General features: G+C 39.1%; 1 protein-coding gene across 1 annotated transcript; it reads right to left on the bottom strand.

Moving 5' to 3' along the window:
• Nucleotides 1-14421: 14421 nt before the first annotated feature.
• On the bottom strand, nucleotides 14422-15270 carry LOC124276487 (neuronal acetylcholine receptor subunit alpha-6-like). The gene has a single exon (XM_046712118.1). It carries the CDS (start codon nucleotides 15268-15270, stop codon nucleotides 14422-14424), a length of 849 nt encoding a protein of 282 aa, XP_046568074.1.
• Nucleotides 15271-16817: the final 1547 nt, after the last annotated feature.

Genomic DNA, 16817 nt, shown 5'->3' with positions numbered 1-16817 from the left:
TGTGAAGAACGTTCCAAATGCCACTCTGTTACACTTGGCGATAATCAAGTCCTTCATTTCCGACTTATTGTTTGCTTTACCGTTTACATCAGATTGGTTTGGAGCTATGTCTTCATTCTTAACCCATGGTTCACTTGTTCCAACTTTGCTATCTGACCTCCAAGCGACCGGCAGCCATGTTGGACAAGCTTTGCCCGTTTGAAAATACAGTCAAATCCCGATGAGTCGAATCGCTGGGGACCAAGTAATAAATTCGACTTATCGATGTATTCGAGACATAGGTATGTCTATGAGGGTAGAAAAAAAGATGATCCAGTTCTAATTCCTCCGCCTAAGCATTTGTTTATCTAATGATTTCCGTATCACAAATAGGGGCACCTTAACAGTTCCAGTCTGATTAGCACAGACAGTGATTTCCGTAAAATCACTAATCTGCCTTTTGAACTAACCCGTCAATGGCAGAAAGGTGTGAGCCGCGCTGGTTTGTTAATTGGATCAGTTTGCTACACCAATCAACTTCTCTTTGACTGACTTCGGCTTATGTCTACAAGATTGCTGTTGTTTGAATCTCATGGGACCAAATTTCCTTCTCGAGTTATCGTGTGTATTTATGAGACGAATTCGTGTAACCGGTATTCAAATAATGACAACTATAACAGGGAATGGTCAGGACCGACAGGTACTTCGTGTTATACATAATATTCGAGACACCGGCATTCGACTCATCGGAATTTGACTGTAAGTGTGAAGTACCAGCATGAAGATTGTGACAAGACATGAGAGTGTGCTGATCAACACAAGCAGGGTGAGGTAGACACTGAAGAAACACAGGTGGTCGGAGTTCGCTGGTAGGTAGGAATTAATGAGATTGAGAAACATGGCATAGGACAACAGGATGGAGACACACAGTGACATCTTCTCACCACTCTCCTCGAGCATTAAGAAAACGAAGACGTTCAGAAAGGAAAGGAACACGATGGGTAGGATGTTGTTGAGGATGTAGAAGGTGGTTCGTCTTTGCAGGACAAGGGTCACTTCTATCCAGTTACCATTGGTGTCATTTATCTGGAATTTTGTCAATGCCATTAATGCACTGAGAAGGTTAAATTCTCCGTTTTCCTGATATGTTTCCAGATTTACATACGAGTCGACTACCTTAAGAAATTCCTTACTAACACGGGCATCAAATGTTTCCAAATGAAAATTACATGTCTGGCGATCGAAAGGAAATTGGTGGATATTTACTTTGCATTCTGTGTCAAACCTACCTGTGAAAAAATACACAACTGTGCCATCCTGATGGACGAGCACGGTATCCCTGTCATCTTTTAGGTACTTCAAGTTTGTCACAGAATCAACATTTAGTATGGTTGGCGACCACATGTCCGATAGGGGCATAGTGACTGCAGTGGGAATGTCACTTGTCGAGTTCCACACCAAAAGCTGGTCCTTCCATGTCATTACAACACATGCTTTAAATCTGAGCACTTCATGTTTTTCATCCAGAGATATAATTGTGTTCAATCTCATACCGATACTCACTGTGGTGTTGGAGCCATCAAACACCGGGCGGATCTTGGGGTCATAGTTCCAGGTTAGGTTCGCCAGGAAATCTTTCTCCTTGTAGGAAACAGAGCCCAGAGTGACGTGACAGAGAAGTAACATGGAGACACATATGTGTATGGCAAACATTTCCAAACAATATTCACGTGATTAATGTTGGAGAAAACACACAGCGGCCTCAGTGCTAAGGAGATTCAGTTTTAGAAATGATTCAAGGCATTATATAGGTATTATATTGGTATCCAGGAGCAACGGGGCAAAGCAAGACCCGTTTGGTCATTATCTGAATTTCTGTACAATATGAACAACTGAATAGCTCTATCAATATGATGTTGCGTCATTAGCGTTAATTGACATTACAATATCGATGTTTGGAGATTGCATAGGTAAGACACAAATGATAAGAAGCTTCCAGGCTTGTCCTAATTGGTGTATAGAACAAACTATGAATATTGACATGTGTGTATTATGTCATACCTTATTGAGATTTCCTAAAGAAGCAATGAATTTTGGCATTGCCTACATTGAAACTACTTCCACTAATGAATTATAATCGGAGATATGAAAAACATATGATATCCTGAAGGAGAGAAAGAGATGTTTTGGAACAGACTGTGTAAAACATGATAAAGAAGACCCTTCCCGGCTGGTCCTAATTGATGTTTGGAAAATATTTGATGAAGCTTTGAATATTGGCCTTAGTGTGCTGTCACACCATCATTGAATTCTTGAAGGTTGGCATTGTCGTTGAGAATTACTGGACATTTATCTCTTACGAAACTACTTCTCCTAAAGAAGTAATGAATTTTGGCATTGTCTATATTGAAATTACTTCTACTAACGATGTGTAATCGGACAATGACAAACATGATTTTCCGAAGGAGAGAAGGAGACGGCATGTTATATTGTTATTTGCATGATTCTATACCAATATCATGAGTTGTATTCACTGGTTTCGTTGTCAAGTGATTTTGATGAAGTATAAGGCTCAAGTTGTATGAAAAGAACGGTTGATAAATTATGTATACAACACTGTTTATATTATAGGTATTATCCAGTGGCGGATCCAAGGGGGGTTCAGGGGGTTCGCCCCCCCCCCTCTTTGAAAATGACTTAAGACCATATTGAAAAAAAAAAATTGCAAAATTCCTGGATCCGCCCATGTTAAAGGTTATATTTAGATAACGGAAAACCCAACAGACTAAAACACTGTTTTTATTCTGCCATATTGAAGAAAGGCTTCCATGGTAAAGTATTAAATGTTATATTATATTAGCTTAAAAGCGTTTATTCATGTTGAACAGTTGGTGTACAAGTTTCAGAATATTCAGCGATCACTTCTGTTTAAAATATTTGATATAACGATTGAATCTGTATTTGTGAACATTTTAGGACATTCTAGATTTGAATACACAGGGTGATTTCATTATTTGTAAGTTTGCAATATGTGTAGGTCGTCATTCTTCAAATGTGTCTGTTCTTGGTGATTCTCAGAAACGGTAACTCTGAGGACCACATTAGAATGTACACATAACAGGTAGGAAACCCCTCATATGCCTCCGCCAAAAACTCCCCAACCTCACCTCCACTGTCACCCCTGACTGTGAACTATCGTATTTTACGGCCAAAAAAGGGGCGTGTTATAACTGTAACTGAATTGAAATCATTTCGATCTTGGAATACTCAGTCGGAATGAATCACACATGAATAAACGACAGTTACAAGTCATCCTTATTGCAACATAGTTTTTCTAACAATTACTTACTGAGGTACTTAGACAGCAGAGATAGTATTACCACAAACATCTCTCGAAATTCGAAAAATAGAATTCAACTGTGGGTAAACCCTGGAACCCGACGCTGTTTGTTAAAAGAAAATTGCCACAGAAAATCCAGTCGTCAGGTCAAGATACATACGTTAAATGTTACAAATGACAGGTCATAAATTGGGACAATGCACAGGCGATAACAAAAAGTAGTTCACAAAAACTATATGAAATTTCACTAAAGTGAGGTAAGGAAAGATAATAACAAATACCTTTCAATTCTGAAGTTAATTGTTCATCCAACAAAGCATGGGTGAGTGACAGGTAGAGAATTGCATCACACATAATAATTGTCAATGGTGCGTGAAAACACATAGAAAATGTCACTAAACGAATCTACTGACCAAAATCATGTATTCCAGGTGAAACAAGCAGTGGCAGTAATGCGTAATGCCGTCATAGGGATACGCTAATGAAAAACATAAGGTTAGTGAGAGCTGTGATGATGAAGAACGTTCCAAATGCCACTCTGTTGCACTTGGCGAGTAGTGCATCTTTCTTATTGTCTTTCACGTTCGATTTGTTTGGAGAGACATCATCAGTCTTAACTTGTAGTTTGGTTATTCCAACTTTGCTGGCTGATCTCCATGCGATTGGAAGCCATCTTGGACTGACATTTTCCCTTTGAAGATTTGTGTGAAGTAACTGCATGAAGATCGCGACGAGACATGTGAGTGTGCTGATCAACACAAGCAGGGTGAGGTAGACACTGAAGAAACACAGGTGGTCGGAGTTCGCTGGTAGGTAGGAGTTGATGAGATTGAGAAACATGGCATATGACAATAGGATGGAGACACACAGGGACACCTTCTCACCACTCTCCTCGGGCAACAGGAAGGCAAAGATGTTCAGAAAGGAAAGGAACACGATGGGTAGGATGCTGTTGAGGATGTAGAAGGTGGTTCGTCTTTGCAGGACAAGGGTCACTTCTATCCAGTCATGAGTTACATTGAGAAGAGTGAATTTCTCCTGTGTCATTGATGCACTGAGAAGGTGAAATTCTCCGTTTTCTTTGTATGTTTCCAGATTTACAAACGAGTTGACTACCTTGAGATGTTCCTTACTTGCAGGAGGATAAAATGTTTCCTAGTGAAAATAACATGTCTGGCGATCGAAAGGAAACTGCTGGATATTGACCTTGCATCCTGTATCAAACCTACCTATGTAGCTATATATAACTGTACCATCCTGAAAGACAACCACTGTATCTGTTTCATCTTTTAGGTACCTCATATTCGTCACAGAATCAACATTCAGTACGGTTGGTGTCCATACATCCGCCACGGACATAGTTACAACAACGGGAATGCCAACTGTCGTGTTCCACACCAGAAGCTGGTCCTTCCACGTCATATAGACCCATGCGTGAAAGATGAGCACTTCCTGTTTTTCATCCAGAGAATATATTGAGTACAACCCCATACTTATACTCACTGTCGTATTGGAACCATCTAACACCGGGCGGATCTTGGGGTCGTAGTCCGAGGTGAGGTTGGCCAGGAAATCTTTCTCCTTGTAGGAAACAGAGCCCAAAGCTAAGGGACAGAGGTAAACTATAAGGACGCATCTGCAGAGGTCAAACATTTTCAAACGTGTGTCAGCGTTACTAATGATGAAGGATAAACAGCACAACCCCAGTGAATTCAGCCACACGCGGAGACTGGATTTTCGAAATGATTCATGGATTGGTAAAAATGTTCGTGGCCAGGAGAAACCTTTTAGACATTATCGGTAGTGCTTACGCAATCAGCAACTGAAAAGCTTGGTCAATTTGATGTCGCGCTCTTACATTACGCCTGTATCGATCTTTTGTCCTTGTTTATGTTACACTTGAATAAAAACATACTGCTAAGTGTTCCTGTCATTATGAATCCCATCTCCCAATGCTTTGAATATTGATTTGAGGGTATGTTACGTCACCATTGTCATTTACAGTAGCATTGATGAAAGCTGGCAATGGCGTTGGGTACTCATGTTAATTTAACCTGTACAAAACCATTTCCAGGAATCATGACTAATGGGAAATGCAGAAATTAGAACACACCCTAAATGTTATTAACACGATCAGCTGCCATCAGTGTTTTAATCACTGATTGTGTAGCAGAGTTATTCGGCAAATACCATCAAAGTTTAATTGTACTGGCAGAAAAAGTGCTTATTGTTGTCACTTGGTCATAGGGTGATATGTTGTTTCATGTTACAGCTTGGGCTGCCCAGACGTCTTCCGCACCAATTTTCTCTTTGCATAGCTGCGATCATTAGGTACATCAGAAATCTGTGATTGTTGACTCGTTGCATGTATGTTTTCTAGATATTTCATAGGTGGAACATCGATGCTTGGTTTAACGGAAAGAGTAAAGGTCTGAGACATGAATCTATTGTTTTCCCCTCCCATATTCAGCTGAAACGCGGTGGTATAATTGGAATACTGTTAAAAGTGGCGATAAATGCTTAAACTTGCTCACTATATTGTTTTGTAAGAAATATATGAAAAGGATAAAATGCTGAAAACAATATATTACAAGGTGTTGTTTTGTTGGTAGTGTTTTACAGTTTTCCTTGTGAAAGGTTTAGTATAATTAAAGTTTTCATAGTTAACTAATGTTACTGATTAAGCTTTGCAACTTGTGTCTACGAATGCAATTCACCAGTTAGATATAAATGTATTGTCACCAAAAGGTACACCATCATTTCCTCCAAATGCATTAGGCGGCAGGGGGTAACCCAGTGGTTGAAGCGTTCCCTCGTCACGCTGAAGACCTAGATTCTATTTTTGAAGATAGTAAGCATTCTTTTATAACATTTTGTAACACCCATTTTGTGCGTTGTATGTTATTTTGATGTCTTTTTCCGTCTCCACAGCACGTGGTGCGTTTGGACCTGACTGTTGTTGAAGAGGACTCGACACATATGATAAGAAGAGTACAGGTACTCAATCAGCGGTACCTCGACCTCAAAATATAAATAATGAGCACAAGTCAAGAGGTAAAATGGCTAAAATGAATTGGTTCAGGAATAACAAAGGTGTAATGACCGCTCCTTTGGATGATAATGATGATGAGCTCTGCCCGATAAGGTTGACTGTTTCTCTGGGGTTGTTATGTCTGCAGATACTTCCCAGCAGAATACTGATCAGTCTCAATGCAATCCATTTAAGAACCTAAATTAGATTTTCGTCATTATTCCTAACATTGTTTCTTCTGTTAGACTGGCGTGCTCTTCGGATTTGTTTTACGAAAAGTCAAGAATTGATTCATATTTTCATTATGCCAAACAACAATTCTGTTCATCCACAAAGGTACAACAATCTGTACTTTACTAAGAAAGTGTTACCACAAATATAACACGTGTTCCATTTGACTACTTTCTAAAAGACATTGTGTCTTCAACACTTCCGCCTTGGGAGCTGTGATAATTTACACTTGTCAGAAGGACACAAAAGAAGACGAATACCAGTTGTCTGACTTCCATTTGATGGAAACCGCCGTGGCTTAGTGGGTTAGACTGCTATCGACGTGCCTTGCTCCGAGCGTGTGGGCTCGAATCCCGGAAGGAACTCAAACCAAAAGAAGTAATAGAATCTGTAGTTTCCTGGTAAAGTGTAACCCCATATAACATGAGATATATATTTCTCAATTGCCATATATGTGTTTCCTTGGTATTTTATTGTGCTTATCATGTTGTCATATGTCCTGTTCATCTAACTCATGAGCTGAAATATTGCCGATGTGACTATAAATTTTAACTCACTCACTCACTCTAACTCATGAACTCCCACTGCATGTTATCTAAATGTGCCTTGAAGTATGCAATTAGATTGTCTTTACATGCTCAAAGATTTCAATATTATATTTCAGTTAATACTTTACCTGGTTGTAAAGTTAGCTTGATCTGTTTCTATTTAGTTTAATGTGATATATCTGTAATATTATTTGGGAGAAATAAATGATGTCCTTATGGCAACCAAAGGCTCACTACAAGAGCATGTAACACAGATAGTGTGAGGCAGTGTCCACACAGACAGATAAGTGGATTAGAAGTGTTAGCAGATTCCTCTAAATGCGGATATTCAGCACTATTAGACTGTTGTAAAATTACTTATTACATATATATTACACGATTAAATGCATACTTATGGGTATTACAGTTGATGTTTAACTCTCTTTTGTCTGTTTGCAGGATGTCGGTCTTTCCCAACTTCAACCCAAGTAATGTGAACACACAACATGATCACGGATTAGCCGAGTTAACTAAATTAGTCATATTAAGAACTGAGTAACAAACACGCACATGAAAACCCAAAACGACTGATTGGTTAAACAAAATTATGAACAGACTGAACAATATTCAAATGGAATTTCGTAAATGCATGTTGGCTCCATCCTGATCAGTCATATTGAAAAATGTATTACAGTGAGTTATTCCCAGATGAATGTAGGATGACAGTAATCCTTATCCGAATGTAGTATTCTTTACCGTAATCGCCCGATCAAGTTAACATATGATGTTACATCTGTCATATACGTCAGATGTTACAAATGAAATTTCGGAACAAGGTATTGCTTTTTTTAAAACATAGTTCACAAAAATATGTATACAACAGTTACTCAACAAAGTGAGTTTCGGGTGGATGTATGGAAATAACAAATCCCTTTCTTTTATTGAGTAAAACCCAAAGGAAAATCAATTGTTTACCGGAAACGCACGGGAACATGTGCTGTGAGTAAAGATTTCTTCACGCATTACAGTTGTCACTGACGCGTCACGAATGTTATGAAACTACTGGCACTCATAATGTGGAATCTGACAGTTGTAACACGTCTATGAATAAGAGGAACCTTCCCGGCTGGTCCTAATTGATATTTGGAAAATATTTGATGAAGCTTTGAATATTGACTTTTGTGTGCTGTGTAACACCATCATTAAAATAATGAAGGTTGGCATTGTTGTTGAGAACTACTTAACATTTAAACCTTACGAAACTACTAAACATTTAAACCTTACGAAACTACTAAACATTTAAACCTTACGAAACTACTTAACATTTAAACCTTACGAAACTACTTAACATTTAAACCTTACGAAACTACTTAACATTAACCTTTCTTCAATATGGCAGAATAAAAACAGTGTTTTAGTCTGGTGGGTTTTCCGTTATCTAAATATAACCGATAATACTTATAGTATAAACGGGGCGGTGGGGTAGCCCAGTGGTTAAAGCGTTGGCTCGTCACGCCGAAGACCCAGGTTCGAATACCCACATGGGTACAATGTGTGAAGCCCATTTCTAGTGTCCCCGCCGTGATGTTGCTGGAATATTGCTAAAAGCGGCGTAAAACCAAACTCAGTCAGTCAGTCTAACAGCTGAGCATGATGTATGTACATTCATGGTCGTGAATCTGGACAACTTGTCTATAAGGAGTTGGGGAACTACCGTTAATGCTAGATGCTTAAAGACGATATGGTGTTGCATACTGTAATCAACTCTGTCAATTGTGTATGCTGTTAAAATGATGGTGTGTACCTTTTCACACTGTTTTTTTCCATATTTCACAGACTGCAGGCTAGAATATATGCCTAACTTGCTAACTATCACTGTATTATATTACTTAATTATAACACGTAAACAATAACCACGTAAACAAAAAACCTTACGAAACTACTAAACATTTAAACCTTACGAAACTACTTAACATTTAAACCTTACGAAACTACTTAACATTTAAACCTTACGAAACTACTTAACATTAAGCCTTTCTTCAATATGGCAGAATAAAAACAGTGTTTTAGTCTGGTGGGTTTTCCGTTATCTAAATATAACCGATAATACTTATAGTATAAACGGGGCGGTGGGGTAGCCCAGTGGTTAAAGCGTTGGCTCGTCACGCCGAAGACCCAGGTTCGAATACCCACATGGGTACAATGTGTAAAGCCCATTTCTAGTGTCCCCGCCGTGATGTTGCTGGAATATTGCTAAAAGCGGCGTAAAACCAAACTCAGTCAGTCAGTCTAACAGCTGAGCATGATGTATGTACATTCATGGTCGTGAATCTGGACAACTTGTCTATAAGGAGTTGGGGAACTACCGTTAATGCTAGATGCTTAAAGACGATATGGTGTTGCATACTGTAATCAACTCTGTCAATTGTGTATGCTGTTAAAATGATGGTGTGTACCTTTTCACACTGTTTTTTTCCATATTTCACAGACTGCAGGCTAGAATATATGCCTAACTTGCTAACTATCACTGTATTATATTACTTAATTATAACACGTAAACAATAACCAACATGTCCTCCATTTGTCACGTTTATTACCAGTATCATGCATTGTAAGTGAGAAGATTGAATTTCACACTGATGATTTGGGTAATTTACAGGCTGAACACTACTGGCGGACACCAGAAGTTGACTTCTTGCGTTAGAGTTCCACGCAGGCAATTCAAATGCGTTCCATTCCTTTAGAAAAGCGTATCTGGAGTTGCAACAGTGCTTACTATTTTCACACGATGTTCAGATGCTGAAGAGCAGCATGCTGTAGTTGTCAGTTGTTCAGTTATTCAAACACACATAGCCAAATAGTGAGTGAGTGAGTTACGATTTTGAGTCACATTGACAATATTGCAGCCACATCGTGACTATAACAATATATATTGTATTAATAAAGAGAAGTTATTTTGTAAAATTTGTCAATAAAGGACAGTAAAACAACTAGGCTATCACAGATAGAAAGTAAAAACTAGTATGTAAGCATAAAAACATGTATTACAATACAGGACAATACAATATAAAAACCGGGCTATAGATCACCAACAACTGAAGGTAGATCACCATACTAGGGATAGTGTTGGGAATTGGTGTTAATCTCATAATTGATGATTGGTTCATTACAACCGATCAATCATCGAAAATAATTGCTTAGCGTCATATATCAAATTTTCCTGGTTATGTTTGTTAATGCACAAAAAATAAAGAAAAAACATGCAGTTCTCTCGTGTTTTTTTCGCAAATTGCACAAAATGCATTTGCAAATTTCACATCTTTAAAGGATGACTAGTGTGTTAGGAACATACATTTCCTGGAGTTGTTAAGATAAACTACGAGCTTGTAGTGCTTATGCAATGTCGAGACAAAATCATTTTTTTGAAAAATATTATTATTGCAAACAAGTGGTCCAAAATTGTTTGTGTTCGATTATGAGAAAACATGATCGATTGCTTGGTCGTTTTGTCATTGCGACCAATCTTCGATTATTTCAATTAATCGGACCACCATTAACTAGGGACGATTGGGAACTTAAGTACCTTTGCTACCTACATGGACCCGAGCTGGATTTACATCATTCCTTCATATGTTGTTTGCACAATTTAACCATGCATTAAAAAATACATATATACTTCGATTAAAATCACGGACAATGAAAAATACTGTGAATGGACTTACATACCCTCTCCGGGGGACAATAATTTTATGCTACTTCAACCCCCTTTGAAGGTACAGCCACTAACAATCCAAATCAAACTCATGTCCAAAAGAAACGATACCAAATATTTTTTTCAATATTTTTAAATTAATGATACTTTTTGGAGAAAAAAAATATTTCTGTGTATCCCACGTTCCTAACCAAACGTATTCGATCGAAAAAACCGGTAACATGTATTCACTTAAGAAGCAATCGCACGAATACTCAAAATGACGTTAAGTCGTGTAGCACAAAATGCACGAGCAGATGAACTGTATAAAACTGCTGGTCCGACGCGTTGTGCCCACAGCAGTAAAAAGCACACAAAAGAAATGGCACGTTGACAGCGATCGAGAGAGAAAGAGCCGTTGGAATGGTCCGACAGGGAGGAGCATCACACGGCGCTGTAGCAAGAACGTTTGGATGCGCGCGCATAACCGTTACCAGGTTAATGCGACGGTTGCGTCAAACAGGCCAAACAACAGACAGGCCGAGAAGCGGGAGACCCCGGGTGACCACGCCTATTCAAGACAACCACATCCGGTTACTTCACCTACGTAACCGCTTCGTTCCTGCGACGTTAACGGCGGCGACGGGACTGGGACACCGGATCAGTCGACAAACCGTCTACAGGAGACTGCAGGCATATGGTATCCGTGCACGTCGCCCCTACCGCGTAGTCTACCTGACACGTCAAAACAGAGTCAACCGATTAATATGGGCCAGGCGCGTTCGGCTGTGGCAACGTCGAAACTGGGCACGTGTCTTGTTTTCGGACGGAAGCCGGTTTTGCCTTTACAAGAACGATGGTCGGCAGCGAGTATACCGAAGAGTTCGTGAACGTTTGGCGCCGAACTGCATCCAGCAAGTCCATGCATTTGAAGGCGGAGGTGTAATGGTGTGGGGAGATATCTGCGGTGATGTGAAAAGGAGGCTCGTCATTATTCGGGGGAACTTGAATGCACAGCGTTACCATGATGAGGTTTTACGACCAGTCGTGCAGCCATTCGCCCAACAGCATCCAGGAGGAATCGTGTTCCAGCACGATAACGTTAGGCCTCATACGGCAAGATTGACCCAGAACTTCCTTGCCAACGCCAACTTACAGGTTTTGCTATGGCCAGCGAGTTCACCGAATGTGAATCCCATTGAGCACATATGGGATCACCTCAATCGGAAAATCAGAAAACGCCCTGCGCCCCCAGCCAACCTGCAACAATTGGAACATTGTCTCCAGGATGAGTGGCAGCGAATCACCCCTAACGTCATCCGACGTTTGACGTCATCAGCTCGGTGGCGTGTCATGGCATGTATCGCAGCTGCTGGTGGACATACCCGGTACAAAAGTGGCAGTAAGACTGTTTTCAGAGACTACCCTCACTCGCCTCCTCCACTGTGCTAAAATGAAATTTCAATTTTTGGCACCACACGTCGTTTAAAGCCCTGTGTTAATGATTGTAAATCTTTGATTGCCATGACTTTTTGTACACATGCCATAAAATCATTTATCTAATGAAAGATATCAATTTGAAATGTCTATGTTGTTTTGTTTTAATTTAGTGATCTTTGCAACACGTGGTATCGTTTCTTTTGGACACTAGTTTATTTATCCATTCTCACAAATTAAAATTCATATGCTAATAACGATAAAAATTTATCAAGTAATTCTATTTCTTTTAAAAACTCAATACTTAAATGAACATGTACATTATTATTAAAGAGATCCTTCATCGTTTTTACTTTGAAATACTTGTCCCTTGTGATGGAAAAATCAATACAGTCAAGCAGGACATGCTTGAGATAGCCAAATAGAAATGCCAATGTAGATATCTCTAAAAAAATAATAATCATGAACATATTGAAATAGTTGAGATTGCATTTTCCCCTGACTCTTGCGTTCATTTCAGTTTTGAATTCAGTATTAACTTTGACGATGATAATGATATAACTCTCCTGACAATGTGGGCTTTCCCAAGCCGGTAGTTCTATTAACTATATACCAACAACAGACCAATAGCGGCAGTATTTCTAACACTTATATAAGTGGTAGATCCCTTGTACCATACATACATCAGAAAGTCCACATGTAGTATCACTGTAATCGCACGGTCAAGATAAAAAATAGGTAACATCTGTCACATACGTCAACATGTATGACATTCGTCAAATATTACAAATCATAAGTTTTCTTCTGGGACAATGTAAAGAAAGCATGTCAAAAATACTAGTAGTTCACAAGAAGAGATAAAGTTGTCACCTAACAAAGTGAGGTAAGGAAACATGAATACAAATGACAAATGCCTTTTCATTATCAAGTAAAACAACAAAGGCAAGTCAAATGTTCATCTGAAAAAGCACTGGAACATGTGCTGTGAGTGAAGATGTGGATTTGCATCAAACATCATAACTGTCACTGATGCGTCAAAACATTCAACATGTCGCTAAACAAATCAACTGACCAATCAAATGCATTCCATGTAAATTAAGCAGTGACAGAAATCTGTAAAGTCGTCATAGGGATACACTATTATTACTATATGGGTATTTATATAGCGCTATAGTCCATCCCATCTACATGTATGCTCAAAGCACTTTGTTTTATCCCTCGATCATTGGATGTCAATCTCAACGGCACATCGTATTTCAATCTCAACTCCCTGGGGATCATACAACTCGTGAAGCCTCAAAGCGCACCAAGTTAATGTGGCTTTCCCATCCTTACGAGGTATCCATTCACAGCTGGGTGGACTTGGACACATAGTATAAGTTTTACAGCATGTTGCTGTACCCACAACTAGGTGTTTGCACGTATTCATGTAGCCACCATCTCGTCATTTACCAACGGATTCGTGGGTTCTTTTAGGTGCACAGGGTTGTGTACTGTACACTAGGGGTTGTGACAACACTGAAAGAGTGGGCTCGATCCCGGCACCTCCATGCTCGCTGGATCACTAGCCAGGCGCTAATGAAATACATAAGGCCCTGTCAAGTTAGCAGATGATGTAACATACGTCAGAGTGAGTGAGTGAGTTAATATTTATCGTCACATCGGCAACATTTCAGACATATCATGACGAGAAGAATTAATTATTGTATTATAGAACAAGAAAATTAGAAATTATAAGCCTGTTGACGAAGAACAGTAAAACCAGTGTATCATAGATATTAAAGTAAAATTAGCATGTTGTCATAAAACGAGTATTTTTTTAAAGAGAACAATACAATATGAAATGAGTGAGTGAGTGAGTTAAAATTGAACGTCACCTCGGCAATATTTCAGCCATATTACAATATAAAAACAGGCTATAGATTGCCAACAACTGAAGGTAGATCACCATACTAGCGACATACGTCAGATGTTACAAATGATGTTTTCGGAACAAGGTATTGCTTATGTAAAAATATAGTTCAGAAATACAGATATGAGCTGTGAGTGAAGATTTCTTCACACATTGCAATTGTCACTGATGCGTCAAAACACATAGTAGATGCAAGAAAAACATGTAATACTGACCAATCAAAGTCAACGGCAAAGATGAAAAAAACATCCAATGTCAGCAATAAGTTGTCCATCATTGAGATACGCTAATGAAATAAATAAGGTTAATGAGAGCTGTGAGTGTGAAGAACGTTCCAAATGCCACTCTGTTGTACTTGGTGATTATAGCATCCTTCATTTCTGACTTCTTATTTGCTTTGTCTTTCACGTCCGATTTGTTTGGAGAGACATCATCAGTCTGTAGTTTGGTTGTTCCAACTTTGTTTTCTGATCTCCATGCGTTTGGAAGCCATCTTGGTCTGGCCTTGACCCTTTGAATATTTGTGTGAAGAATTTGCATGAAGATTGTGACGAGACATGTGAGTGTGCTGATCAACACAAGCAGGGTGACGTAGACACTGAAGAAACACAGGTGATCGGAGTTAGCTGGTAGGTAGGAGTTGATGAGGGTCAGGAACATGGCATATGACAACAGGATGGAGACACACAGAGACACCTTCTCACCACTCTCCTCGGGCAACAGAAAAACGAAGATGTTAAGAAAGGACAGGAACACGACAGGAAGGATGTTGTTGAGGATGTAGAAGGTGGTTCGTCTCTGCAGGACAAGGGTCACTTCTATCCAGTTATGAGATTCATTGAGAAGGGTGTATTTCTGCCGTGTGATTGATGCACCGAGAAGGTGAAATTCTCCGTTTTCCTGATATGTTTCCAGATTTACATACGAGTCGACTACGTTCAGATATTCCTTACTTGCAGGAGCATAAAATGTGTCAAAGTGAAGATTACATGTCTGACGATCGAAAGGAAACTGTTGGATATTGACCTTGCATCCTGTGTCAAACCTACCTATGTAGGTATATGTAACTGTACCATCCTGATAGATAAGCACCATGTCCGTTTCATCTTTTAGGTACCTCATATTCGTCACAGAATCAACAGTTATTACGGTTAGAGACCATACATCCGCCAAGGGCATAGTTACAACAACGGGAATGTCATTCGTTGTGTTCCACACCAAAAGCTGGTCCTTCCATACGGATAGAGAGACAGATGTGTGAGGAGATTATTGTACAGTACAATAGGAAATGGGACTGCAATAGCATGCAATAGCAATCGTTAACACTAAATTTATTCCATCCGTTTGACATACAACATTCACACACACCCCAATGTCTAAACAAATGTATGATTCTTTGGTAATTACTGTGATTAAAGGCTTGTGAGTCCCCTTAAAAGCAGCAAAATAAAACACACATCATATAATATTCAACTATATATTGAATAAAAACTAAACACGGTTACAATGAATGGCAGTACAGATTGCTAATACAATATGATTGGGTCACAAATCTAAAATATTAACTAAAAATCTATAGTCACCAAAGTCTTGATCCTTGTAGATATACTGATTGAAGTTTGTTGACCCCACCGAAGACACCGGAAACAAAAATCAAAGGGAGGTACCTACTCTTAACACATAGAGTAAGTGAAAACACATAGCCTAAGTTCAATCAGAGACCATATACTATCTATTATATGGTCTCTGGTTCAATAGAAGGTGTGAGTTCAAATTCACACTTCAGCGCTTTAAACTTTTGTGACCCATAATAGCTAAAAGTTAATTAATGTGAACTCACAATTAACAAGAACACATCCTCATAACATAAGTTTGACACACACAATTCACAAACTCCCCAATGAAAGCAAAGTTTCAAAGCACACACAACACATGACACATATATACCTACTGGCTAATCCAATGTATTCTTCTTCGATTGGCAATAAGTCACATACTTTTGGCCCACACACGTCATATTCATTCGTGTAAGTAAATGATGTTTATCAAAAGCATATCTACTGATGTATCAAGCATTCATCTTCGTTTGGCTCTGTCTGTATGTGAAATAAGCAATGACAGTCCGTCACTGACAGTCGACCTTCATTGGCATACGGAAATGAAAAATGTAAGATTAATGAGTACTGTGAGTGTGAAGAACGTTCCAAATGCCACTCTGTTGACTTGGTGATTATTGCATCCTTCATGTCAGACTTGTTTGCTGAGTCTTTTACATCGGATTGGTTGGAAGAGACGTCATCAGTTCTAACACGTGGTTCAGGTGTTCTAACTTTGCTGTGTTCTCCCCAAGCAACAAGCACCCATCTTGGACTAACCTTACCCCTTTGAAGGTTTGTGTGAAGTACCAACATGAAGATTGTGACGAGACATGTGAACAAGATATACATATCAGATGGGATTAATTAGCAATGATAGCTTGAGTGCTCTGTTCTGTTGGTTTTATCAGTTCATTGTAGGCGGATGGAATGAGGCATTCTTGGTCTCCTGGAGGTTTTTAGATAATATTTCAACATTGTCCCGCTTGATGTTGTGATTGTTGATTATGTGTTCTGAGATAGCTGATTTTCGGTCTGATTTATGATCTGAGGTTTATGAGGCGGGACGATTCA

The sequence above is a fragment of the Haliotis rubra genome, unplaced genomic scaffold (genome assembly GCF_003918875.1).
Source record: "Haliotis rubra isolate DU_JTF1 unplaced genomic scaffold, ASM391887v1 Scf21, whole genome shotgun sequence".
In the NCBI taxonomy this organism is placed as follows: Eukaryota; Metazoa; Mollusca; class Gastropoda; order Lepetellida; family Haliotidae; genus Haliotis; species Haliotis rubra.
Note: the sequence above shows the minus strand (reverse complement) of the source record. Positions and strands in the feature narration are given on the sequence as shown.

Bases quoted from the DNA above. Each gene is read 5' to 3' on its own strand.
- LOC124276487 (XM_046712118.1), bottom strand. From the start codon at position 15,270: ATGAGGTACCTAAAAGATGAAACGGACATGGTGCTTATCTATCAGGAT.